Genomic DNA, 26,218 nt, shown 5'->3' with positions numbered 1-26,218 from the left:
TTAGGGAAGCTGGCAGTTCACTCTGAAGCAAGTCCTGGACATTTGGGACCAACTGTGACCGGGGTTGTTGCTGGGCTTCCTGGACTGAACCAGAGGCGCAGGCTACTTCCTCCCAGGCTAATAACTCGCAGCCCGCCAGCTTCTGGGGCCGGTTACTGAAGACAAGAGGTTGGTTTCCTGGGCCGGTTGCTGTAGGCTGCGGGCCAGAGATCTCTTCTGATGTCTGGTCCAGCCATTGTATACTATATTCAGCGTCTCAGCAGATATAGACTAGCACACCCTCAGATGAAATGAAGTGCCATGCGGGTCTGCTTTCAAATGACCAGGAAGCAGGGGGCTGGGGCATCTCCATGCGTCGGGACTGCTATGAGCTGATGACGCTGCCTAAAGTCAGATGATGGGTCCGTGAATGTTCTCACATGCTTCCCACTGCTTCTGGGCACCTTTACAACTTCTTGTAACAAAGCTAGAAACCACCCAACCACAGAACTGTTTCCCATCCCTGGTTGCCTGGAACCCCCAGCCTCCTCAGCTACCCCTGCCTGTGCGGGTCTTCTGCCAGATGCTGGGTTCTTCCACATTGTTGTTTTTAGCACGACTCTGGGGTTCGCTCCATGGAGTCCCTAAACCTTGCTGCCTGTATGCTCAGAGCCACTTTCAGGGCTTAGCAGGTGCTCAGAGAACCCTCAGGAAATGAGTGAGTCCAGAGAGCCAAGGACTGCGTGAGGGCTTCCTGGTCCTGTGGCCTGGGCTGGGAGCCCTCAGTACCCCCGACCAAGTGGCTAGAAGCTCCCAGGGACGAGGAGAAGGCACTCAGCTTTGGGTCTCCCGTGGTTTGGCGGGAGGGTGCTTGGCACACAGGAGGCAACTGGGAAGTGTTTCAGCCACCGCTTGGAAATCTCAAAGATGGAGATGTCTTGGTTAACACCGACTGTATGAGAGAATTCCATATAGGAGGCACAGCAGAGATTAACAGGAGAAAATTACGTATTTGAAGGTATTATTGCTGCTTGCAAAAGAGAGCTGTACAGGCTCTGGATGCGCAGCACTTTAAAGACAACGCTTAATGAGCGGCCTCGCAGGCGGGCGGGCGGCTCCGCGCAAGGCCACGCGCCCCCCCACACACACCCCCCGCCTCCTCAGAACCTGCCCCTCCTTCATCAGTCCTGACGTCCTGGTCTTTCATCTTCCCCCCGCCTGAGCTTCCGAACCAAAGAACCCCAACAAGACACCCTTGAAAGCACTTCGATGTGGTCTGATAATTAGAGTAATGAAACCCAGGAGGAATTTCCTTAAACTCCTTCCTTGCTGTTGAATTTTATAAACCTAATAAAAGCATCTTTATCCTAGAAATCAGCCTGCCTCCCCCACCCTGGAAAGTCTAGCTTCTGCAGGAAATGAGATAACCGCTTTCTTTCTAAAACCGTATTCCCACCAAAGAGCTGCCATCCCCCAAACTCCAACCACACACTTTGACTCCGGCAAGACATGGGGGCTGGGCAGGGGGCATCGCTTGCTTCCCCGAGAGTCCTAGCCAGGAACATGGGGTCACAAGTGCTCTGGCTTAAGCGGTTTTAGAGCTGGGAAGGTAGAGAGGCTAGACTTGCTGAGTGAGGTTTTCTTTCTCTTCCATCAGATTGTTACTTTCAGCAAATCGGCAAATTTGAGGTCGGGGGTTTGCCTAAGTGACACGTCATCTCCAGGAACGTCCTCACCCCAACAGGCCCTCCTGCCCATGGCCATGCTCCAGGGCCTCGACATACCCACTGTGCACACCCCTCACCGGAGCTGGCAGTGCCCCACGGCCACCTGACCGGCAGGCCCACACAGCTACCTTTTCTGGAAACTTGGCCTTGGCGCCACCTCTGGGGATGGTCTGAGCTGAAGACGCAGGGACCGGGATGAGGCAGGCGGCCATGAGCAGGCAAGGACGGCAGAGACAAGGGGCACAGAAGACGAAGGGAGAGCGCAGAGAGAACGGGCACGAGGGACAAGCGGCCACGCAGGGCAGAGCAGGCCAGGCTGCTGCCCAGGTTCCGGCCTCAGAGACAGGGAGGTGGATGGGCGCTTCCTCCATCTGGGCCCAGGAGTCACTGCGTCCGCCTTCAGATTCCCTTTCCTGCCCTGGGCAGCCCCGGCGGATCTCTGCTGCTTACAACCATGGGCTGGCCATGGGAATCATCCCACCGGCCATCACTCACAGGCTGCCCATGAGGCCTGGAAGCTGCTTTCCATGTTCTTGGAGGAACAGTGACCACACATGGTCACTATCTGGTCAAAAGCCTGCCCATGAGTGAAGGTGAAGACGGGAGGCAACCAGTCCTCAGCCGCAGCCTCTGTGGAGACTGGCGGGAGACCCCAGCTGGTCACCCCGACTGGCGGGCCGAGCCCTGGGCAGTGCTCAGCAAACAGCAGGATCGCGACTGTTCTCAGCCTTCTCCCCGCACAAACAAGAGAAAGCCCAGGTGCGGGTGAGGAACGCCTGAACGGGTGAGCACCCCTGCTGTACTGTAGGGCTGAATGCCTGCATTCCCCAAAGTCCTATAGGACCTTCAAGGCGATGGTGCTGGGAGGTGTGGCCTTTGGGAAACAATTAGGGCCTGCGGATGCAGGGAGGCCACGGTGAGAAGACAGCTGTTTCCCGACATTGAGTCTGCGGGCGCCATGACCTTGGACTTGCCAGCCTCTAGGAGTGTGGGGGAGACTGCTTCCGGGCCACCCAGTCTGTGACAGCAGCTGGCATGGACTAAGACATCCTCTTATGCTCCAAAGGGGAGTTTTTGAAAAGATATTTGGAAATTTCTGTTTGTATTTAAGAGAACCAACATGCTTAAGCCCTAAGTTTCCCTTTTAAAAATGTCTTTCAAAGACAGTGGTGGTGGCATGGTAGAAACAGACCCCCAGCCTCCTGGGATGCCACGGGGCGCCCTCCCCGAGGGGTGGGAGGAAGTGGCCCTGAGCTACAACACAGGGAGAGCCGGACCACTGCCCTTTACGCTCCTGGCTGGCTCAGGCCTGCCAGGTCCCAGCGCCGGACAGCAGGCACAGCGCCTGCGGATGGAGGCCCCGCTGGCCCTGTCCGTACCCACTTGATCTGGCTGACCCCGAGCAGAGCAGGGCGGGGCCGCCACCCTCCACACTCACTGCTGCTGAGGCTGGCACACCACGAAACCCTCCCCCGGCAGCCCCTGGGATCTGTGCCCTACTGAAGACCTCTCCCCTTCCTTTGGTCCCATCCTGCCTGAGTCTCATGTCACCCCAACCCACCAGGAAATGGAAAGAGTGAGGCAGCTGATGGGGGCACCTTGCGGGGAGCTCTCACGCCCAGAGCTGTTTCCCAGAACCCGTCATCCTACCTTGAACCTCTGATAATGCATCCTGGCATCTGCTGCCAGAGGGGAATACTCCTTTGCTATCAAGCTCTCCACGCTGAGAAGATTGGTGCTCAGATGTTTGGCAAGCCACATAGCCTGAAGAAAGGAAAGGGGAAAAGAACGTTTTTGTGGAAGGAATGACTAAGGAGGACATCATTCCAATGCCTGGGTCCTTCCATATTCTACCAGAAAGGGCTGCCCACAGGGAAGCATCATCATTTCTGGCTGGAAGGAGCCACCAGGGGAGACAAACCCACAGAATCCCTCCTAGCCATAGGATTCTGCTTGCCTGCCATTTCTTCTTCACCCAGCCATTCACTCTAAGTGGAACTGGAAAACCTATGCTTTACTGACTTAGGCCTGCCTTTTCAAGCTCTCTGGACCATGAGTTCTTAACTCAAAAGTTTAAACCAGGAAACAGGGAGACAGGCCCTAAATAGGGGTCATGACATGCACTCCAAGTTCATCTTTCCTTAAAGGTTGGGAGGCGCATGTCTGGGCCAAGTCAATGTTCAGTTCACCAATGACCACTCAGTATACTCCTCCAGGGAAGAATACATTTTAAAGAATAACCATACAACCAAATGTTCTTAATGCCAAGATTATACTGATGACTCTTTCAGCATGAGGCTGGTTCAGTAGGCCCTGGGGGTCCCCGGGGGCAGGTATGAACCTTAATCTCTCTGCTCCTCGTGCTGGGAGTGTCAGTGACGAGATCAGGAAATAGCCTGCTAGGATTTTGTTATCCTCTTCCTGTAAAGTTAGATTCTGTGGGTTCCACAGCGTGGACAGGGGTGGGTCCTTGTCCTGTGAAGCTGCCGAAGGAACTGGGGCTGAAACACCAGCTAGTGCCGGTGGCTGCCAGGTCCCAGGCCTGGGAGTCCGCGGTCTCTTGCAGGGAAATGGAGACTGGGAGGGAAGATTCTGAGAGAGTGACAGCTGACAGCCTGGTCCTGAGGAACCAAGTAGAAAAACTACAGAGAGACAGACGGACGGATGAACGGATGGTCAGATAGGACAGATGGCAGATAAACAGAAGAGCCGGCGAGTCTATGTAAGGACCAGCTACCTTGATTCCTTTTCAGAATAAAAGAAGGTGCCAGCTGGTCGAGAAACAGCCTGCGGGCCCAGGAGGAGTGCTGACAGTGATGACACAGTCTTCCAGTCTACTGATGCTTTGTTCTTCTAAATGACGTCAACAGTTGACTTAGAATGTTGCGTCTGTTTCTGGTGTGAGCGAAGTGGCTCAGACACGCCCGCAAGGTTCTTTCCGAGCCTTTCCCATTATTGTTGCTCAGCGGCTAAGTGGTGTCTGACTCTGTGCCTCTCACAGGCTGCAGCACGCCAGGCTTCCCTGCCCTGCACTGTCTCCGGGAGTTTGCTCAAACTCACATCCATCAAGCCAGTGAACCTGCGTCTCCAGTATGGCAAGCAGATTCCTTACTGTCTGAGCCACCAGGGAAGCCCCTTTTCAGCTTATTCAAGACATTGAAAATAGTTCCTTGTACTGTACAGCAGGACTTTGTTGTTTATCATTAACTTATGGCACCTGATGTTCACTAACCAGGCTTTTTTAAAGAACAGAAAGAGTTCCATCTCAGATGATTATAATTTGAAGATGTATTTTGGCACTTAACAAAAGACGTGAAAGATTAAAACCGTACAGAGAACAAAGCTTCAGCTTCAGGACAGAGGCTGTCTCTAACGAGGGACAGACAGAAAGGGAGAAGTGAAATGGGATGAGATATCTGCTGTGTCTTGAAAGTTCTACTGCCTTTGAAATGGAGAGAAAATCATGGCAAATGCGGCAAAATGACAAGTTCCTGTAAAATCTGGGAATTGGGTACATGAGTCTCTCTGGTGCTGTTTCTCTGCTTTTCTGATTGGTTGAAACACTGCGTGATTAAAATTTAACTGGTGAACCCAAAGGTTCTATACCAAAAGTCTTTTGTGCTATTTGTCTACACCAAACGTGTGTGCTGTCTGACCCAGTCCTTCTCCTTCTGGAAATGTATCCTAAGGGTGGAACGAAGGGTGTGCCCAGATGGTGGACGCGTAGCCATGAGAATACTCTGGCAGGCATATATCTCCCATGTTCAGAGAACACTCTTCGCTGTGTGAGTGGGGAACTCTGTTTCTGGTTTTTGTATTTTCTAGGTTTTCTACTACAGACACATGCTGCCTTTTGTAAGGAGAAAACAAGTTAGGAAGCAGGAGAGAGAGAGAGGAAGAAAGTGTCAGTTGTGTTGAAAATGCACCGAGTGCAGCCCCAGTCCAGCTTCACAGGATGGATGAGGCATTGCCATACCCCGCGGTTAATGGGACACACTTACTATGGTGGTTTTCCCCGAGGCAGGAGGCCCTAATATTGCGATCTTCGGCACTGCAGGATAAAGAGATTCGAATGTCACTGCTCAGTACGAAAAAACGACAACAACAACACCTCCCGTGTCTGCAGAGCTCTGGGTGTATTTATTTCTCTCCTCCCCAGATTTCATTTTCTGGGAGTGATGCGGTCGTTTGTAACCCAGCGGTTCTGAGACGCTCCCAGCATAGAACATAGCCTGTGTTTAGAGAGGTAAGTGATCACTGAGATGGTTTATTCTTCTGTCTCCAAGGGGACGTGGACATGGTAACTTGTTTGCCGAACTAATAAATATCCAGAACAATTGGGATTTCAAACACCATAAAGCATTTTAAACAGGGACTTTGTCTCAGGGACACGCTCTCAAATAAAGCTGTATTTTATGTAAATCGACCTTCAAAGGTGGTTTGTTTTTTTTCTAATATTTATGCCTTTTTATTTAGCAAGTTGTATTCCCCATCATGTTACAGAAGGAAATAATGAGGAAAAGCCTGGAGTGTATGAGCCAGATTTATAAAACCCCAGATAGGAAAGGCTTTGTTTTCAAATATGGATATTTCTATGCAAATGGATACTGCTGGATTCACTGTGGCACTCCTGGCTCTGGAAGGTTCCTGGCCCCTGCAGAAGCCCTAAAGACACTACTGGACTAGTGAGTAGGTACTGGCCACTGGAAAAGAAGAAAAAAAGACAGCATCTAAGGAAGAGGGCTAGAAGGTATGCACTTGGGTCAAAACAAGGGCAACAGGATGTGGTGTGTGGACAGGTGATGCCAAGCTGGCTCCTCCCTGGGTGCCACACTGATGATGCCACCTGGCCCCTAACTGCGGGGAGCAAGAGGCATTCAGCACCCGGGAGGAAGGAGGGCGGAAGCCGGCCTCTGGCTCCGCCTGTCAGCCTGGCCCCATCCCACCCCCAGGGGCAGATGAACAGGTGTGCACGGCAACCCGCAGGGCCCGTTCCTGCCAGGCCTCCGAGAAGGAGCCGCGTCCATGTTGGAGAGTGGACACGGAGAAGGAACTGGAGGGTCCGTGTGGCCCCTGAACTCATGATCAGCACACCGGTACCCAGCCAGGCTGCTTGGGTTTGAAGAGACTTTTGCCCCAACTCCACAGCCCTTTCTCATTTTCAGGGAAAATGTGGAGGGCAAGTTCAAGGTAATTCACCGATCCACTCCACAAACACTCATTGAGCACCTCCTCCAAACTCGCAAGGGCCGAGTACTGCTGGGAAGAGTGCGGTGGCCCACACCAGGCGGGCGAGGTGAGTGCTTCGGGCAGACCTGGGAGGGAGCGGGCCCCTGCCCAGACCTGGGAGGGAGCAGGGTCTCTGCCCAGTCTCCACAAAGGAGCGGTCTCTCCGAGGACCGCGTATGAGGCCGCATACACGTCACCACTGCTGCTGGATCCTACGTGTCCCCAGCTGATGGCTTTAGAACAAACACTGTCGCGACCCTCGTTTCTAAACCTGGTCCATTGACCCCAAGGTGTGAAATGTAGGTAACTTGCTCCTTGCAAGCCCAGATCCTGGGCAGCCGATGCGATCAGGGATGACGGACAAGAGGGCACCTGCTGCGGGATGTGCGGCCGTGCTCCAGCCCAGCAAACCCCTGCACACCCCTGCCCCTCCAAGCCACACTCGGCTGGTGGGCCTTTCGCCCTCCACAGCTGCCAGGGTTCTTCTGGCCAAGGGGGCCCTGTTGAGTGGCCTGGCCTCCGCGGGAGCTGGGGTGTGCCCTGGGCGCCCTAGGAGCCACCCTCACTGGGGACCCAAGTCGTCCAGGAGCCCTGGGCGAGCCTCTGCCTTCATCTTGGACCTCCTCGTTCTGACGACACTCTTCCCATCTTCCTACCGTGTCACCTGTCACCTCCCCGACAGGGATGTCCTCCTCACCCCCCTCCATCCAGCCCCCAGCCCCACTGGGTTTCTCCCCAGAATTCTCCTGACTGAGGGGTGCTGCTGCCGTGCTAAGCCTGGCCCCTGCTGAGCAGTGGAGAGGGTGTCCCAGCTGCAGGGACCATATCTCGCCCTCTGCTCCGGCAGCTAGGACCGTGCGGAGCCACGCACACAGCAGGGCCTCCGACAGCCTCCGCCTCAGCTGTCCCCTCTGTGGCTGCTGAGTGTTTGGTCGCCTTTGTCACCACCATTCCTACCTCCTTGCAAAGGCACCTTCTGTCAGTCGGCACTCTTGGGTGCAAGCCGCGGGATGCAGACAGGGCTGAGTCGCGTGGAGGCAGGTTTATTCACAGGCCACCGTGGCTCAGAGAATCCCGCCTGGGCAGGAGCCAGGCCCAGGGCCACCCAGAGGAGCCAGGCCCCAAGGGCAGCCACCGAGGGGCGTGGCGGGGACAGCCCTGCCGCCCTGGACAGCCCGGCAGCCTGAGCCCAGAATGCTGTCACACACAGGGCCCATGGGGGCTGCCCCGCTGCCACCCGGCCACAGCCACCCGTGGGCCCTACAGACCGCTAGGGAGAGCACCTCCCAGGGCGCATCCAGAGTCTGGGCTCCACGGGGCGCTGAAGCTCAGGACGCAGGCCCAGGGCAGGCGAGGCACATTTAGCTGCGTGGCTGGGAGCCTGGACAGGGCTGTACGGCCCAGCCTCTCTGGCCTTGGAACCCGGGCAAGGCCTTCCTGGGTGCCCCGACTGGAGGAGAGAAGCCAAAGAAGGTGGGTGAGTCTGGAAATGAGGTGGCTTTGGGAACACCTGATCAGGGCAGACTGGAACTGGGGTGCCAGGGAGGTCGAGGGGAGCGGCAGCGTTAGGGCAGCAAGGAGGGGGCGTCAAGGGTGGTGGGGCCCGGTGTGCTACAGCAGAGAGCTGGCTCGGACCATGGGGAGGACGCCTGCTTGCGAAAGCCCGAGGAAGGGAGTGGTGGGCAGGGGGTTTGGGGGGGTGGGCTGTGGGTCTGGCCTTTGTGCCCGTCACCCTGCTGCCCTTCCAGGGCTATAACCCCAGGCCTCCGCCGTAGCACCCTAGAACTTGGGGCGGACCCAACAGGGCTTGGGGTCTGAGGGACCAAGGAGAAGGGGGACTGCACCTTAACACCAGCGTTTTGGGAACAAGCGGACTCCGAAGTCATACGCTCATTTTCACAAAGTTACGAGGCTCCACGGCTGCTGGGGAAGGCCCCCCCAACCCCAGCCAGCCTTCTGGGCTCCTGTAAGTGGCACCCAAATTGAACACGTCTCTGAAAATACTTTAAAAGGGGAACATTCGCACGGCCTTTCTCTCCACCTAATTTCTCACACACATTTATGTGATTAATTTCAGTTCCTTAAAATCTAACACCTTGAAACCTCAGCCCTGCTCATGAGTAATTATTTATAAACAGTGTCATAAAAGGCTGCTTGACTGCCAAGAGTAATCAACTTCTTCAACCCACTTCAAAGGAAATCAAAAAACCTTTCCATCCACAGAGCCTTTTGAGGTTTAACTAGGAGCATGATTTAAAATTCACAAGAAAACCCTTAGGTATTGGAGCTCTAATACACAGCTTTCTTGGACAAACGTTTGATAAAAAACGAAACACACCATTATATACACCACCGCCTGCTTTCATATTGCCCAGGGCTACTGTAAATGCTCACTTTGTACTAAATCTGCTTCTCCCGCAGCGAAGGGGCTGCCAGCCCTGTGTCAACGGCTCCCCAACCCCCTCACATGCACCCTCAGCGCCAGGAGTCCAGGGGCTTCTGTCCCCTACACTGGCCACTGGCCACGTCACCACGCATCATAGGGAACCCCCACCCACCAACACGCAGGCCGAGGAAGCGGGGGGTGAGCGCCTGGCTGCCGGTGACACAGGCCGCTGCACGGCCGGGAGAAGGCAAGACCGAGCGACCCACCAGCCCAGGGCCGCAGGAATGCTCGCTGGACGCCAGGGGACCCCTCCACGCCCCCGTCCTCTGCTAGAACCACGAGGGTGGCTGAAATTCTTTCCTAGAGAAATCCCAGAAGCGTGGTCCTCTCCCATCTTCCTCATCCTCCCCTCCTTCTCCTGCGTCTTTGCTTCACCTGGAGGTGGAGGCCTGGACATGGGAGGGACAACAGAGATGCCCTCTGTTCATTTAAGCGGTGGGACTTGAGCCAAAGGGCGAAGATGTGCCCGTGTCCCTCCAAGCTGCCAGCCCAAAGTCTGGGAGTGGGGGTGGAGGGCTGTGGGAACAAGTCAACCCCTCCAACGTGGTTCCTGGGATCCAACGACTCGACTCCCTGAGACAGTGTCTGGGCCCAAAGCCTAAGACTCCAGGCATTGGGGAGGACAGTCAGGAGTCCCCGACCCCCAGCTCGAGCTGAACAAAGAGGGTCTGAGTTCTCCACCCCACTGGAGAGGGACAGAGCAGTGTCACGCGGAGAAAGAAGGAAGGGCTCTGCAGAGGGCAGCCTGTGGGTAAGTGGGAAGGGATGCTGAGGGGGTGCGAGGGGGTGGGGAGCAGAGAGGCGGCGGCCCAGGGCACAGGGCGGCCAGCGCCTGAGACGAGTGCCCAGCTGACGACAATGGCATCGTGGCTAAAACAGAAAGGTGACGTCTGGACGTCAAGATTCTGGTGAAGTGGTCAGTTCAACACTCAAAGTGGTAACTGACTCGAGAGCAGCAAGACGAAAGCGTAAAGACAAGTGGTACCTTGGAGGTCGGGCTCTCAAAGTTCCAGTGGGGAGACTGGCGTGGCTGTGAGGTTGGTGACAGGAGCACACTCAGCGTGGCACACACGCCCCTGAACAGAACTCTTCAAGCCGGAAGCAGGAAGCGCCGCCACAACCCAACTCAGAGTTCAAAGCGTTCTTTTCTCAAGTACGGTTTTAGTTTGGAAAACTCTCACCGGGCTTCGTACAAGTGGACACTTGCACTGCACCACCTGAAGCCCAGCGGAAGCCTCCAGGTCTCAGTGGCCCTTCCACTGACACCACCAGGGACCAGGCTGGGGCTTGGCCTCTTCCATCTCAGCGACCAGACATGCCCGTTTTACAGAGGAAACAGGCTTTATTTGGCCATTAACTTTTACTTTCTTTTGACTGTGCTTTGCTTTGACTGGGCGGGGTGGGGGGCGGCATGAGTGGAACACGGGCAGAAGTGCCCCCCGCATCCCTTGGTAGCAGAGCTTAGCAACCCCAGCTCCAAACAGCATGGGGCGGGGTGGGGGGTAAGGCTGCAGGAACACCTTCCTCCAGACAACAGAGGCCACTTGGTGAGGCGTGGGTGGAGAGCGGGGGTTTGCAGCAGGACTGCCAGGAAGCAAGGGGGCTTCTCAGCCCCATGGAGCAGGAGAGCCTCCCTCCCCCCAACACCAACCAGACTGCCAGGTAACCGAGGCCCCTTAGAAGAGTCCCCGCGGGGCAGAGCGGATCAACCCCCAGCCCCGCCACCCCAGCTCGGTCTCCACCTGGGGCACCTCGGCAGCTCACACCCAGTGTAGACATGCGATTCTGCCTCCCTGGAGGCTCAGGAAAGGACAGTGCGGGGGTGCTCCATGCCACATCGCGCTGCCCTGCTAGGGTCTCTCAAACAGCCCCTCACTTCCACGGGCTAGGCCTGCCCAGGACCCGCGGGCAGGCCCCCAGAAGAGGCCAGGCGTGCCTGGCAACCCGTGGGCTCTGAGTCTCCTCTCTCTCACCATTTTTTAAAAAACAACTTTGCTTCCTTTCTCATGTGAGGCCTCTGCACCCCGCCACGGGCATCTCAGGCCTCTGGCCCTCTCAGCTGCACCACTCGTTTCACTGCTGCGCCGGGAGCGCCTTCAAAGCAGCTGATGCTCCAGTGAAAGAAACATCAAAGCTCCGGGACACCAGCCTCCCTGACAGCTCACGAGGGACAGCCATGCTCCTCCGCTCGGCAAATCTACCGCAGGACAGAGCGCCTCCTCTCCCTCCTCCCTGTCCTGGGCGCCCGCCTTGGGTCTGGCTGGCCTGCATTCACTCGGGCGAGGTTTGGGGGAGCTCTGGAGCTCATTAACAGGAGCCCGTAACGAGACCATCAGGAAGAGCCAAGCGCGGTCTGCCTGGGTAGACCAGAAGCCACACTTACACCTGACAAGTGGAGTGATCACAGAGCTTAAGCCCAACAGGCAACATCAGCTGGGGCGCGCCAAAGCATTAGTAATTGACTCCGTGGGCCATTCGAAGGGTTTCGTTTCAATCACTTGGTGAGAGCATTTGTATGAGCTGTGCTCCAGAAGAAATTAAGGCATTTTTTTCAATTAACCTCATCCCCAAGCGGTCAAAACCTGTCCCCACCCCTGCTCTGACCTCCCTTTTAGGCACAGGGAGGGCACAGTGGTTCCCGGGAGGCGGAAGGGAGGGACAGCTGGGAACAGGGGGAGAGGGAGGCCCACTCTGGTGCTCACCATAATCGTTGTCTCGTTGCAAATGATCAATCATGAACGGGATGGGGTCCTTGGGCTGGTGGATCAGGAGCTGCTCCAGCATGTTCTGTGGGCACAGGGAAGGCACTCAGGGGACTGACGCCTGCATGGGCACCCAAGGCCCCAGGCCCCGGTGGCCAAGAAACCTGGCATCACTATGGATACCAGTTATGGGGCCTGATCTCTTCCCTGCCTCCCACCTTATTGGGTGTCTGCCTCGGTCCCTGGGAGCAGAGGTGTGAGGGAAGGGCCACATGGGTTTTGCTGAGGATGGGGGCACCTGGAGGGAGGCGCAACTGGAAGGAAGTGCCCTTGACTCAGAGCAAGCAGTCCTGGGGCCCTTGCTCCTCAACTCCTTTGTGGCACCCCCAGACCAGCCTTCTCTCCATCCCTCTCCTGCAGGGCACCCATCCACCCCTCAGAGCCCGTGCAGATGCTGTTCCCTCAGCATGAAACACTTTTCCCCATGACGCTCACTAGGTCAATCCTGTGGCACGCTCCTGTAGCCCCCACGCATCCCCTTTATTGCCTCACCCACATCTCAGTGCCCAGCACAACCACAGAAGGGGCCCCACACAGAATGTGTGCTGGGTGACATGGCCATTGCTGCTACCTGCATCTGTCCATGTGGGACAGGGTATGTACTCTAGCCAGGTATCTAAAGAGTCCTGGGACTGCCTGGCCATTTAATTCCAAAGTAGAGCAACTTCCATGGTTCTAGAACAAAAGGCACAGAAATGAACCAGGTAGCTGAGAGCAGCGCCGGTGCACAAAGGAGCAGGCGTCTGCCCTAGGGACACGCAGGCAGGGGCTGCAGCCCTTTGCCGGCGGACGGAGAACTGTGCAGTAGAAACAGCACCGAATGGTGAGAAAGCCCAGCCCCACTCCGCATCCCACCACTCCCTTCCCCTCTCTGGGCCTCGGCTTCCACACCTATTAAGACGCAGCTGGACACGATCCATGGTGCTGGGGCACTGGTGAGACCGTGTGAGATGATTCCAGATAGCTCACAGATGAATATTCTAAAATTCACTTTTAAACAGTTGCATATCTAATATGTATTAGAAAAATCAGTACATCAAACCTTAGGATGAGGTGAAATAAGTTAATTTTTTTTAAGTGGGCTGATTTAAAGAAATGATGAGGTTAAAATGGGCATACGTTGCTGCTTACATGGACCTGTGCCTGTGAAAACATCTCATCGTGCGGCGTGTGCAAGTGCACATGCTCAGTGACTCCGTCGCACCCGAGTCTGTGCGGCCCCGTGGACTGTCAACCGCCAGGCTCCTCTGTCCATGGAATTCTCCAGGCAAGGATACTGGAGTGGTTGCCATTTCCTTCTCCAGAGGATCTTTCCCACCCACGGATTGAACCTGCATCTCCTTGGCTCCTGCACTGGCAGGTGGATTCTCTACCACTAAGCCACCTGGGAAGCCCAAAATTTCGTAGACTCATACCAAAAAAAACAACAACAACAACAAGTGCTTGTAAAAATGGATGAAATTCAAATAAGGTCTGTAGTCTGGTTAATAGTATTGTGCCCATGTCAGTTTCCTGGTTTTGACAATGAACTACCCTTACCTTAGATGTTATTACTGGGGGAAGCTGGCGGAGGATACACTAGAATTCTGCACTACTTCCGGTGGGTCCAAAATCATTTTAAAATAAAAATGCTAAAAAATGAAAATGGTGACAAACCATGTAGGGAGCACAGAATGACTACGGACTGGAAATAATGGACTAAAATCTTCTTCAGGCTACTCCTTCCAACAACTGCTATGAGAAACACCAGATTCCCTAAGAGCAGACCAGGGTGCCCCCAGGACTTGCCCGTGTCCTGTCAACCACCACTGAGGACTCAGCTAGCCATCTCCTCTACTTAGATCGGCCATTCGCCTTTAGAAATCTCTCGGGCGCCCTCTATCAGTGAGCACTTTCCAAAGGAAGCCTATGTCTGCAGGAGAGAGAGAGACGCGGGTTTCTTCCTCTGAGCTCTGCTCTGAGCTCTCAGACTCTCAAACAGCCACGGGCATCACTGAGGCGGTGCCTCTGGGGATGGGGGGTCTACCCGGAGGAGCAGACAAATGCTCCAGCTTCCCTCTGGCCCTCAGATCCTCTGAGTGGCTGAGAGATCCTCCAGTCCAGCTCCTGAAAGCCTTCACTTCCCCAGGATGCCTGGGTGGGGAAGATCCCCTGGAGAAGGAAATGGCAATCCACTCCAGTATTCTTGCCTGGAAAATCCCATGGAGAGAGGACCTTGGCGGGCTATAGTCCATGGGGTCGCAAGAGTCAGACACAACTTAGCGACTAAACCACCACCCCAAGATGCAGAAGGGAAATCTGGAGAACAGGCTGGGGCGTGGCTTTGCCTCAGGTCACACAGGCAGTGGGTCAGTCAGGTCGGGAACTCAGGGTGAGGGCTGGGAAGCTTCCCTGAACTCTTGGCTCTGAGGAGAAAGGGCCAGGTGGGGAAAGCTGCTGTCCACACCACAGGGCTGCTGTCCCAGGAGGCGGCCTTTCTCAGAGGATGGAGAGGCCACCTTCAACTCAGACACTCCCCAGCTCAGACACAACACCGCAGCCAGCCTGGGAATAGTCAGCACCCCGATGAGTCCCTTGGAAACCACCTCTTGCAACCTGGCGTTTCACAGATAGGGGGACTGAGAAAAAGGAAGGAACCTCTTCCAGGTCATGGACCTGACTGGGTCGGAGCAAGGGTCCAGTCACGGCCGGGATGGCCTGCCCACTTTTCCTCCCTCTAGGGCCAGCCAAGTAGGGTCAAGGAGCATCTTTCGGTCGAGGGGTTCCTTGGGGGTACGATGACACAGTCGTGTCGGACACCCCAAGTCGGCGGCCTCGTGGCTAACAGACGTGACCCCTCCCAGATGTATGGTCGCCAGCGCGCAGCCGGACCGCCGCCAAGAGGGTCCCCGGCCACCGCCTGGTGTCGCGATGGGACAGGGCTGCCCGGGTCACCTGCATCAACTCGAAGACGTGGTTCGCCTCCCCATACTGGGGCATTTGCGGCGGAATACGGTGAGGGGCGGTGGTCGCGTCCATGCTGCCTCGCAGCGCGGCCGCTCCCTGAGGACCACCGTCGCTAGGGCCTCTGCGTCATCAACAGACGCCGCTCCCTGGGGACCGCCGTCGCTGGGGCCTCTGCGTCATCAGCCCGCACCGCTCCCTGGGGACCGCTGTCGCCGGGGCGCCCCCGCCTCTGCGTCATCAGCCCGCGTCGCTCCCGCCCCCCCGGGGTGAGGCTGGCGCCGGGTCTGGCTCCGGGTCTCCTCAGCCCGAGCCCTCAGCCGCATGAAGCAAGTGCTCCCCAGCTCCGGCCTCGCCCCCCGACTCTGCGCGCCTCAGCGGGGAACCCCAAGTCTCCTCCTGCTGCGGCCTCCTGGCTCAGAGGGCTCCCTCCTGTGCTGAGACACCCTATAGTACCCCGAGGGCACATCGGCCCGGGAGAGGCGGGAGGCGGATCCTACTTCTGTTTCCGCCAAGGCGCCCCGGCCCAGGCGTTCGGTGCTCCTTGAGCCACCCCACTCCGCTCTCTGGGCCTCAGTTTCCCCGTCTTTAAAAGGAAGACGCTGGGGTAGATGTGGGGCCATTCAGTTCAGGCGCTCAGTCGTGTCCGACTCTTTGCGACCCCCATGGGCTGCAGCACCCCAGGCCTTCCCTCTCCATCACCAACTCCCGGCGATGTGGGACAGGGTGTTTGAAAAAGGAGGGACTGGTATGCCCCTCCACCTAGCCCAGCCTGCAGCTCCGGCGGCGGGGGCGGGGCTGCCACGTGACCCAATTGCTATGGCAGCGGCGGTAACAATCAGGCCCGCGGCCCCGCCCCTTCTCACCCCGGCTCTGTCCCACCCGACCCACCCAGCCCTCCTCCCAAGCCCCAGGAAGGGCCTCCCCGCCCCTCCGGGGCCGCAGACACCCGCGGAGACTCTCCGGCTTCAGGGCGCACCGTTGAGTGAAGGCCGCTGTAGGACAACCAAGGTTAAAGCAGGCCTGGGGAGGGCCACCCAAGCCCTGGATTTGGAAACTGGGGGTCAAGGGGGGTGGTGCTGCTGCCGCTAACCCAAGAGACCGATGGGGTGGGACGCGATGGGGGGAAGGAGGTCTGCGAATCGTGTTCATTCAGGGTGGGGTATGGGGGGCGGGGGGTGGAACGCCTGGTAGCGGCCACGGCACTGAAATGAAAGCTCTAGCTCTCGTCAGGTGCCCTTCTCAGGAGGAGCTGCCCATTTTTGAGCTGTACTCTCAACAAAACTATGGGGTCTGTGAACGATATGGAGAGGGAGTATGGCATAGTCCATGCTGACTGTGCAGAGTTCAAATCCTGAATCCACTCTCAACTAACTGTGCCAGCCTGTCCTGGGTCTCATGTCTCTCCCCTATGCAGTGGGGATTGTGGAAGATTCCATGAGCTAATGTATCAGAAGTATTAGTAACTGATGTGTAGTGAATGCACAATGCATAGTGACATTATCTCACTCAATCTTTGCACCAACCCTGAGAAATAGGTACCTTCATTCAATTTTACAGATGAAAAATTGGAGGTTCAGAATGGTGCAAAGTTGTTGGCTGAGCCATTTCCGCTCTCTGGGTCTCTTTCCTCATCAGTTGTCAATCATGGAGCATTAGAATGAATCAGAAGAACCCTTGAGGAGCTTCTAATCCAAACTCCCTCATTTTACAAATGGATAAACTGAGGCTCTTGAGAAATCTGTATGCAGGTCAGGAAGCAACAGTTAGGACTGGACATGGAACAACAGACTGGTTCCAAATAGGAAAAGGAGTTCGTCAAGGCTGTATATTGTCACCCTGCTTATTTAACTTCTATGCAGAGTACATCATGAGAAGCGCTGGGCTGGATGAAGCACAACCTGGAATCAAGGTTGCCGGGAGAAATATCAATAACCTTAGATATGCAGATGACACCACCCTTAATCGCAGAAAGTGAAGAACTAAAGAACCTCTTGATGAAAATGAAAGAGGAGAGAGGAAAAAGTTGGCTTAAAGCTCAACATTCAGAAAACTAAGATCATGGCATCCGGTCCCATCACTTCATGGCAAATAGATGGGAAACAGTGGCTGACTTTATTTTGGGGGGCTCCAAAATCACTGCAGATGGTGATTGCAGCCATGAAATTAAAAGACACTTACTCCTTAGAAGGAAAGTTATGACTAACCTAGACAGCATATTAAAAAGCAGAGACGTTACTTTGCCAACTAAGGTCCATCTAGTCAAGGCTATGGTTTTTCCAGTGGTCATGTATGGATGTGAGAGTTGGACTGTGAAGAAAGCTGATTGCCGAAGAACTGATGTTTTGAACTGTGGGGTTGGAGAAGACTCTTGAGAGTCCCTTGGACTGCAAGGAGATCCAACCAGTCCATTCTAAAGGAGACCAGTCCTGGGTGTCCATTGGAAGAACTGATGTTGAAGCTGAAACTCCAATACTTTGGCCACCTCATGCGAAGAGGTGACTCATTTGAAAAGACCCTGATGCTGGGAAAGATTGAGGGCAGGAGGAGAAGGGGATGACAGAGGATAAGATGGTTGGATGGCATTGCCAACTCGATGGACATGAGTTTGGGTAAACTTTGGAAGCTGGTGATGGACAGGGAGGCCTCGCCTGCTGCAGTCCATGGGGTTCCAAAGAGTCGGACTCGACTGAGCAACTGAACTGAACTGAGGCCCAGAAAGGGGAAAATTCTAGGCCAAGGTCACTCATAAATCCAAGGTAGAGCCAGCCTTCCAATGCATATTCATTGGAAGGACTGATGCTGAAGCTCCAATACTTTGGCCACCTGATGCGAAGAGCCAACTCACTGGAAAAGACCCTAATGCTGGGAAAGACTGAAGGCAGAAGGAGAAGGGGTGACAGAAGATGAGATGGTTGGATGGCATCACCGACTCAATGGGCATGCGTTTGAGCAAACCCCGGGAGATAGTGAAGGACATGGAAGCCTGGTGTGCTGCAGTCCGGGGGGGTCACAGAGTCAGACGTAACTGAGCAAACAAACAACAAAGAGCCAGCCTGGAACTCAGTTTCCTGACTCCTAGTCAAAGCCTTTGCCAGCAGCCAGCAGCCCAGAGACACGGCCTCCAAGGGAGAAGGGCTCTCTCCCCCTCAGAACTGCCTCCTCAAAGCACGCACACTTGGTAGGCTTGTCAAGTCAAATCCAACTGCAGAGACAGCTGGGGAAGAGAAGGAAGCAGCCTCCCTCTGAACAAAGAACACAGCCACCAAGCCTGCGGCCTGCACTGGAGAGGTTCAGCTTGCTTCCTGGGCGTTTCTGAAATGACTTGCCTTTCTCCTCATTTATTTTAAGCCCTAGGCACTCTTCATACCATGATTTAATCTTCTTTAACAGCCTGGAAAAATACAAATCAATTAAAGCTGGAAATCTGGTGGGTAATCACATTTTCCTTCCTCCTCCCCCAGATCAAGAAGTGCCTGCACCCCCTGCCTTTCATCTAGACTAATGTGACTGTGGTGACTCTTGTTCAAGGGATAGTCGCTTTGGATAGCTTGTTACAGCTCCCCGCACGACATTCCTGGTGCGCATGTCACAAATCAGTAGGATCAAGAACCAAGTCGGTTTTGCTCTCAGGGGCTCTTGGGGCCACCAGCCAAGGTAGGGCTGTATCCCTGAAGAACTTGGCAAGCCCAGGAGGGCGGCAGAGAGCAGGGTACACTGAATGCTAGTCCTCGTTGCTTTGGGATGGGGAAACAGGGAACAGTCTCACACAAGTGGAAGCAAGGCGTTGGGTCTGGGTAGTGTAGGCCCTTGGTATCCACACCTCACCCACCCACCCACCTACCTCCAGCCTCAATCAATCTGGTATCTGGTGTGTTTCTCTCAATGGACCCTCACTGAGGTGGGAAGAGGGGAGGTAACCAAGTGAAGATCTCAGGCTCAGTGAAATCAGGCAGAAGTGAGTGGGACATCTGGGTTTGCTCACATCCCAGCTGCCAGACCTCAGCTCTGTCGTCTGTCCTGTGGGAATAACCGTGGTACCTCATTCGAGGGGCTGTGGCCAGCATCTGAGATGAGGTTTGTCCAGGGTTTACCTAGAGCCTCGATGAAGCGGCTGTCACTAGGAGGATTGGGGCGAGCCACCAGGGATCTCGGTGAAGGCTGAAGCTCGGCTCCAGTTCGGCCTCCCCTGCACCTGCCCGCCTCCTGCACGTGCCCCTCCTGCAGGCCACGTAGCCCTTCTGGCCACCCCCACCCATCCCCCCACTTTCTTTTCTCTTTAATCTGTTCACTCACTGTCTGCCTCCCACTCCTAACGTCCCTCCTGGGTAGGAGTCTTGTCTGTTTGGCTCAACACTGTGTGCCCAGTCCAGCGCCCTGCGGGTGTCTGACCCCTGGCAAGCGCTTCAACGTGAGTGGATGGATGACTGCCTCAAGTGCTCTGCGCCTCCTGGGCTAGAAGCTTCCAGCTCTGCCCTCGCGTGGGGCCTCAGCCTCGCCCTGCCCACAGCCTCCACCCTCTGCCCAGGGCCCCAGCTCCTCCGCCCACCTGCCTGCCCACCCTCCTCTCCAAAGCCTGCCTTCTTTTCAGAACTTCCCTCCCCCAGGAGGCCGAGCCGAGCCATCAGCAGCCCCTGCGGCTTTGGTGGGGCAGGTGCACGTCCTGCTTGCTTTGACCTGTCTTGATTGCCGAGTTCCTGGCACCCCCTTACCTTCTGCACCCAGGCATGTGCCTCATTCTCCTTGCCCTAGGCCAGGTCCTGGTAAGCGTGGCTCCACGGGAGGCAACAGAAAACCACTGCACCCAGCTTGACCGTCATTCCCGCCTGCAGGCAGGGCTGGGGTAGGGGGGCCTTGGCTGGCTATGACACGTGTCCAACCATGAGCCCCGTGGCATCCCCCAACCCAACTCCCCACTGGCTTGGATTAGGGTTAGGGTTAACTTCAGCAGAATTGGGAGAAAGTTGAGTGGAAGGAGGCCCTGCCCTGCGTGGCCCTGGGTCAGGCCTGACCCCAGTGGCACTGCACTGTCCTGCTGGCAAACACAGGCTCTGGCGCCCAGGGCTCGCCCAGGACGGTGCTGCCAAGAGGGCCCCATGACGTCTGCAGGGCCGCCACCCTGGTTGGTGGGGCACAACGGTCGGGTCCCTTCCTGGTGCGGCCCCTTGACAGTGGCAGCGGGGCTGCGTTTAACTCCCAGCCCAGGATGGCAGCAGCTCCCCAGCTTCCTGTCCCCTGCCCTCCCCAGCTCAGGGATTCACCCCTCCCCCCGTGTCGTGGAGGCCACCTGATAGTCTGCTGTCCTCTCATCCCTGATGCCATCCCCTCACCAGAGACTTGCTCGTTCCCATCCTGCTGTGCTCAGGGTGCTGAGGGGGGCCCAGCAGAAAGCAGGCCTCCTCCCCGCCTGGGACCTGGTGGCACGCCTGGAACGCATCCTTCCCTTGCTCAGCGCCGCTGCCCCCCACGTTCTGGCCCCGTCCACTTGCAGCCGTCCGCTGGGGTCTTGTCTCCGTGCAGCGTGCAGCGGAGCCTGGGCTCCACGTGTGCCAGGGCCTCACGGTGCAGGGACAGTGGCTGCAGCACCTTCGAGGATGCTGGTGGTGAGACCTCAGGAAACCCAGGACGTAGGGTGTCTCCAGCACAAGCTTGCTGTGAGACCCGGGGCCTCAGCTTCGCTGGGAAGTTAAGGGGAGTCGGCCTTCTGAGGTGCCTTCCGGCTCTAACATTCCATAAACCGTGACCCCGGGCACTTGGCACGTGCTTAACAACACTGTGATGTCCTGGAGGGCAGAACCCACGGCCGTTTCCTCTCAGAAGCAGCTCTGGATGCGCTGTGGGCCTCCCAGATCACAGCGGGGACAGTCTGTGAGCGTGCTCCCACAGCATCAGTGTTTCCAACCTGGCTCCTCCCTGCAAACAGCACGGTGGGGCCGGGAGAAGGCGCCAGTGCCAGTCCTGCCCTGGGGCCTGGCAAACCCAAGCTCAGGGCTCCCGCCCCAAGCACAGAGCTGGGTAACCGCACCTCCTCAGACAAGTCGAGAGCGTCCCGGTGCCGACCTCCCCCTGCTTAGCTGGAAAAGAATCCCTAGACTTTCCTACCAACTGGAGAGTGGCAGATGTGTTAAAGCAGTTGGGTCCCAGCTGATGAGATAGGTTTTACACACTGTGACCCATGGGAGGCCATGTGTATGTGTGTGATAGACACCCACAATCTGGAGAAACTCTTGTCTACAGCTAAGGGAAGGAAGCCTTGTTTCGCGGCAAAGACTGTGTCCCTGGAGGGTAACGGGGCTCGGGTGGGTTTGGGTCAAGCCTGGTTGTGTCGCTGACAGCCGGCCAGGTTCTTGGGCAGGTGCGCAGCCTCCCAGGGCCTCGCCTCCCTCTCTGCACCATGGGGATGAAGACTATCTCCGCTCCCAGGGCTGTGGGTAGCTGCTCAGCGCCTGGGACCTCAGGACTCTCCCTCTTCCTCCGCACAGGCTCCTCCGCGCCCCTGTGAGCAGGCGGGACGATGAATGAGGTAAAAGAGTCCCTGCGGAGCGTGGAGCAGAAGTACAAGATCTTCCAGCAGCAGCAGTTCACCTTCATCGGGGCCCTGGATCACTGCAGGGAGAACGCCCACGACAAGATCCGGCCCATCTCCAGCATCGGGCAGGTAGGCGCTAGCAGGCAGGCGGGGCCAGGCCTCGCCCCCTTGCTGGAAAAGTTGGGGAAACCAAGGCCCAGAGAGGGCCAGTGCAGAGGTGCAGGGATCAGGTCTCAGATCCTAACTGTGGAACAAGTCGGGCACTCATTCCCTCACCAACCGCCTGAGAAAGCGGCTGAAAGCGGGTGCTGGAGACACCGCCGGCCAGGGTTGAAGTCCCGGATCTGCCACATGCCACCTCTGTGACCTCCGGCCGGTTTCGACTAAAACTGTAGAAAGAGCAGCACACACCTCCCGGGCTGTTAGGCAGATTTCATGAGGTCATCTGCAAACTCACGCCCCCAGCATCTGGCAGCGTCCTTCGTCCCAGGCCCTGGGGCTCAGGACAGGGATATGTGGTGAACAGATAGATGTACATGGTCCCAGTCACTGGATTCCCCTGGGGTTTAGAAACTGTGACCCGCCAGGCACATTGCTAAGTCACATTTGCAAATGATTTCATTTAACCGGAGTCTCCTCTTTGGGAGAGCTGCCAGCCAAGTTTGCCCTGCCGAACGTGGCGGCCTCAAGACTGAAGCAGCCTTCCAGGAAGCCAGGTGCCTGAGTAACACAGCTCTAGAGGGTCCCTCTCCCGCTGAAGAGATGCCACCTGCTAGGGAGTGGGGACCAGGCTCACAACTGTTTAGGAGAAGCACACGGGGCCACGGAGAACAACCCTGGCCCGGCAGCGTCCTCAAAAACACAGAAAAAACTTTTTAATTTCTGTAAAAACTTCTCCCAGTTTAACTCGAAATTTTAAAAACCTGCAGCAAAATACCCATATAACCTTCACCCAGATACGCCAGTTTGCTTACTATTTAGCCATGTTTATACACACTCTCTTCCCTCTGAACTGTCTGAAAGTAACCCGGCTGCAGCCTCGTCAGCCCGTCCCTCAAAGGCCCAGCCTTCCACGGGCGTGGACAGGTGTTCAGTATCAGGAAGGAGCAGTTGAGGCGCCCCACCGTTGCTCAGAATCCCCGTCCGGGCTTCGTGACCCCAGTGCACTCCTTCTTGCCTTTAGGTTCAAGAAGGCTTCTGGTAAATAACGGCCCCACCTGTGTTGACTCTCAACCCTCCCCCTGCCCTTCCTGGCCCAGGGCATCGGAAGGTGGCCGCCTGCCCCACACCCTGCACGCAGCGTCACCTGGGAGCCAGTGACACCGCTCTGTTAGTTACACCACAGTGCAGGCTCTTCCCTACCCTGGATGCTGGGGCAGGTGTGCGTGGTGTGTAGGCAGATACTGTGGGCGTCAAAAGCCTCTTCCCCCACACAAAGCTGTTGTCCTTGGGAAGGACCACTTGAGATCGTTGGGGAAAGATATCCCCTAGCGACAAGAAGGCAGCTGGGAATGGCAGGGAGACCCAGGTTTAGATTTAGAATTTTCTGGGAACTGGAGGCGGTGGCAACACCCCCTTCCAGCAGATCTCTGAGGGCAGGACCACATGGAATGGGTCAGTTAATCCTGCCCAGACTGGAGCCCCATCCTCCTGTGTCCGTGTGGATCTCAGACCCAGACTGACTGGGTGTCTGGATGTGGAGTGTCCTGAGCTGGAAAGGCCCCCAGGGAAATGAGTTGAAATTAGATCAGCTGCATCACCGTCCTTAGCCTCTTTTGTGGCTTAAGAAAAACTTCAGTTCAGTTCCGTCGCTCAGTCGTGTCCGACTCTTTGCGACCCCATGGACTGCAGCACGCCAGGCCTCCCTGTCCATCACCAACTCCCAGAGCCTGCTCAAACTCATGTCCATCGAGTCGGTGATGACAGACTTCCCTCCCACTAAAACACATTCACATGGGAGCTTTAGTTTGTTTTTAGTATTTTTTATATTGATTTTTATTTGGCTCCATTTATTTACGTGGGTCTTAGTTGTAGCATGTGAACTCAGTTGCGGCATGTGGGTCTAGGTCCCTGACCAGGGATGGAACCCGGGCCTTCTGCACTGGGAGCAGAGTCTTAGCCACGGGACCACCAGGGAAGTCCCTGTTTTTAGTGATCAAGTCCTCCATTCTCCTGGAATTGATTTTGTCCGTGGCGTGAGGCGGAGGCTACATTCCTTTCCTCATATGGGCCACTGTTTTCCCAGCTCTACTTGCTGACCTGTCCCTCGTTTCTCTGCCCCTGGAAACGTAGGACAACAAGACTGCAACAGAGTCTAGTTTGCTCCGTGGGCTGAGTGGCCCAGCCCAGCAGTTCTGAAAGTGGGTGGGGCCTTGGCATCAAGGGTCAGGGACCAGCCCCTGTACTTCAGGTGTTGGCTCCGCTGCCTGGGTCTGGTGAGAGGTCTGGGCTCAGAGCCTTGGAGCCAGGGTGACCCGGCTTCACCACTGCGGTGGTGCCTGGGCAGGTACTTCACCTCTCTGAGCCTCGTATTCATCTGTAAACTGAGGACTGAAAACGAGAGCCGGGGGGTGGCATTCAGGGGAGGACTGAGCGGGACGGGGCCCACGGAGCCTTCTGCATGGGGCGACACTTCATGATGTTCACAGGCCTGTAGACCCGATGGCCCCGCACGTCAGGGGCCTGTCCCCCGTGACCCGGGAGGGCGGGAGAACCGGGGCGGGTGCTCGGGGGCCCTGGGCACTCACGCCCCGTGGACGCGTGCAGGTGCAGAGCTACATGGAGCACCACTGCAGCAGCTCCACAGACCGGCGCATCCTGCTCACGTTCCTGGACATCTGCTCGGAGCTCAGCAAGCTCTGCCAGCACTTCGAGGCCCTGCACACTGGCACCCCCGTCACCAACAACCTCCTTGAGAAATGCAAGACCCTCGTGAGCCAAAGCAATGACCTGAGCAGCCTGCGAGCCAAGTGAGGCCCTCCTGGTCCCGTCAGGGGTCTCTGCACATGCGTGTGGGAGGGGCCGGGCCTGGAGGAAGTGAGTCCTGGGGTTTCTGTCCAGAGGTCCCCAGCTGGGAAATCCTAGGCCCCTTGGTCCACCCGAGCAACTCTGACCTGACAAATCATTTACTGAAAATGAGGGACTCTGAGGCCCAGACCTAGCAGAACGCAAACCCTCTGGCTGGAGGCAGCACTGGGCCAGAAGCAGGGCTCACAGAGCAGTTGTTCCCAGGAGCCCACAAAGAAGTGGGACATCAGGAGCCCGATCCCACGGATGTTAGCTACTGGGTTCCCTCATTCTGAGCCCTGGGGGATCGATCCACAGCACAGAGTACCAGATTCCAGAGCAAGCCGTTTAGGTGTAAGGGTGAGCAGAGTCACAGGGCACGCGGTGTGCCTGGGGTGATGACAGGTTTCCTCGGTCCCTGCCCAGCTCTCTGCCAACCGCAGGCCAGGGGCTCTCTGCTCCCACCCTGCATACTGGGACCCCTGGAGGCTTTGGGGCCCCAAACCTGCTGAGCCACCACCATGCCTGGCACGGAGAGCCTGGCCTGGTGGGTGCACAGCTCTAAAACTTCCCCAAGGGGTTGTGCAGCAGGGGCAGCCTTAGGAAAACACCCTGCCCAGCACCCCCTGCCCAGTACCCCAGTCCCCAGAGCAGGGCTCACCCGGCCCTCCCCGCTGCCCTGCAGATACCCCCACGACGTGGTGAACCACCTCAGCTGTGACGAGGCCCGGAACCACTACGGAGGTGTGGTCAGCCTCATCCCCATCGTCCTAGACCTGATGAAAGAGTGGGTCGCCCACTCGGAGAAGCTGCCCCGCAAAGCGCTGCAGCAAGTGAGTGAGCCCCAGGCCGTGATGCAGGCCACCGCGCACGCTCCCCAGGCCTCGGGCACCCAGCCCCAGCTACGGAAACAAAACTGTGGGCACCTGATACAGAACATCCCCAAACCTGGCGGGAAAGACCAAGGAAGTTCAAAACCACCCTGGAGACCACCCGGTGGGAAACTGTAACCCGGGGCTGGGGGGACCCACCCGACCCCAGCCCGATCCCAGCCCTGCCCCACCCCATTGCGTTCCCTCCCGTCCCATCCTGCGGGGCATCCTGTAACTAAGCCTGGTTTCCACCAGTTGATCCATCTGTACTAGTGCTCACCGTCCTCGCCACTTACTAATCCCCAGGGGGCCATCCCACGGACGGCCTACAAACTCTTTCCCTCTAGCGCTTTAACCTCTAACTTGCCTTTGCCTCCGAGTGTCAGGCCCTGTGCCCAGGAGGAGCACCCCCACTTACACTGCTGCTGGTGGGTTCAGGGGAGGAGGGTGGGCCCCTGGTAGGGCTGGGGCGCTGACCCTCCCACCCAGGCCCAGCCGGAGGAGACCGCACGGCTCACTTCCAGCTGCGGGACAGAGCTGCTCTGGCCTGAGGATGCTTGGTGGGGTCAGGTCTCTGGACCAAAGGGGAACAAGCCGCCCAGCCTCTCCTTTCCTCGAGAGAGACGGAGAGAAGCTGGAAGGACTGACAGTGTGGCTCCTGCAGGAGGACGGTCACCTGGTCCTCACGACCTAACTGCAGCCCAGACGCTGGGACTGTGCTTGAG

General features: G+C 56.7%; 2 protein-coding genes across 7 annotated transcripts in view; one reads left to right on the top strand and one right to left on the bottom strand.

Moving 5' to 3' along the window:
- The window catches only part of AK8 (adenylate kinase 8), a 132,400-nt gene extending 117,132 nt beyond the window's left edge, over window positions 1-15,268 (bottom strand). For 2 of the 6 annotated variants that reach the window (XM_055400002.2, XM_055400001.2), the window contains exons 1-4: window positions 15,078-15,268; window positions 12,084-12,168; window positions 5,708-5,757; window positions 3,357-3,470 (exon numbers count right to left, since the gene is read on the bottom strand). In XM_055400002.2, coding sequence (XP_055255977.2) covers window positions 3,357-3,470; window positions 5,708-5,757; window positions 12,084-12,168; window positions 15,078-15,161 — 333 coding nt within the window. In that variant the 5' untranslated portion in view covers window positions 15,162-15,268. Of the gene's footprint in view, window positions 1-3,356; window positions 3,471-5,707; window positions 5,758-10,366; window positions 10,696-12,083; window positions 12,169-15,077 lie in introns of those variants that run through there. The other 4 variants (XM_055399999.2, XM_088841050.1, XM_088841051.1 and 1 more) reach the window with 4 other exon arrangements.
- A 715-nt stretch (window positions 15,269-15,983) lies between these two features.
- On the top strand, window positions 15,984-25,841 carry SPACA9 (sperm acrosome associated 9). Its single transcript, XM_055399437.1, has 4 exons — window positions 15,984-16,097; window positions 21,569-21,744; window positions 24,382-24,584; window positions 25,307-25,841. The coding sequence occupies exons 2-4, from the start codon at window positions 21,601-21,603 to the stop codon at window positions 25,629-25,631; spliced, it is 672 nt and encodes a 223-aa protein (XP_055255412.1). The 5' UTR covers window positions 15,984-16,097; window positions 21,569-21,600; the 3' UTR covers window positions 25,632-25,841.
- The last annotated feature ends 377 nt before the right edge of the window (window positions 25,842-26,218 follow it).

The sequence above is a fragment of the Moschus berezovskii genome, chromosome 11, assembly GCF_049115385.1.
Source record: "Moschus berezovskii isolate FMDL1 chromosome 11, NW_MosBer_1.0, whole genome shotgun sequence".
NCBI lineage: Eukaryota > Metazoa > Chordata > Mammalia > Artiodactyla > Moschidae > Moschus > Moschus berezovskii.
This window is presented reverse-complemented; position numbering and strand designations above follow the sequence as displayed.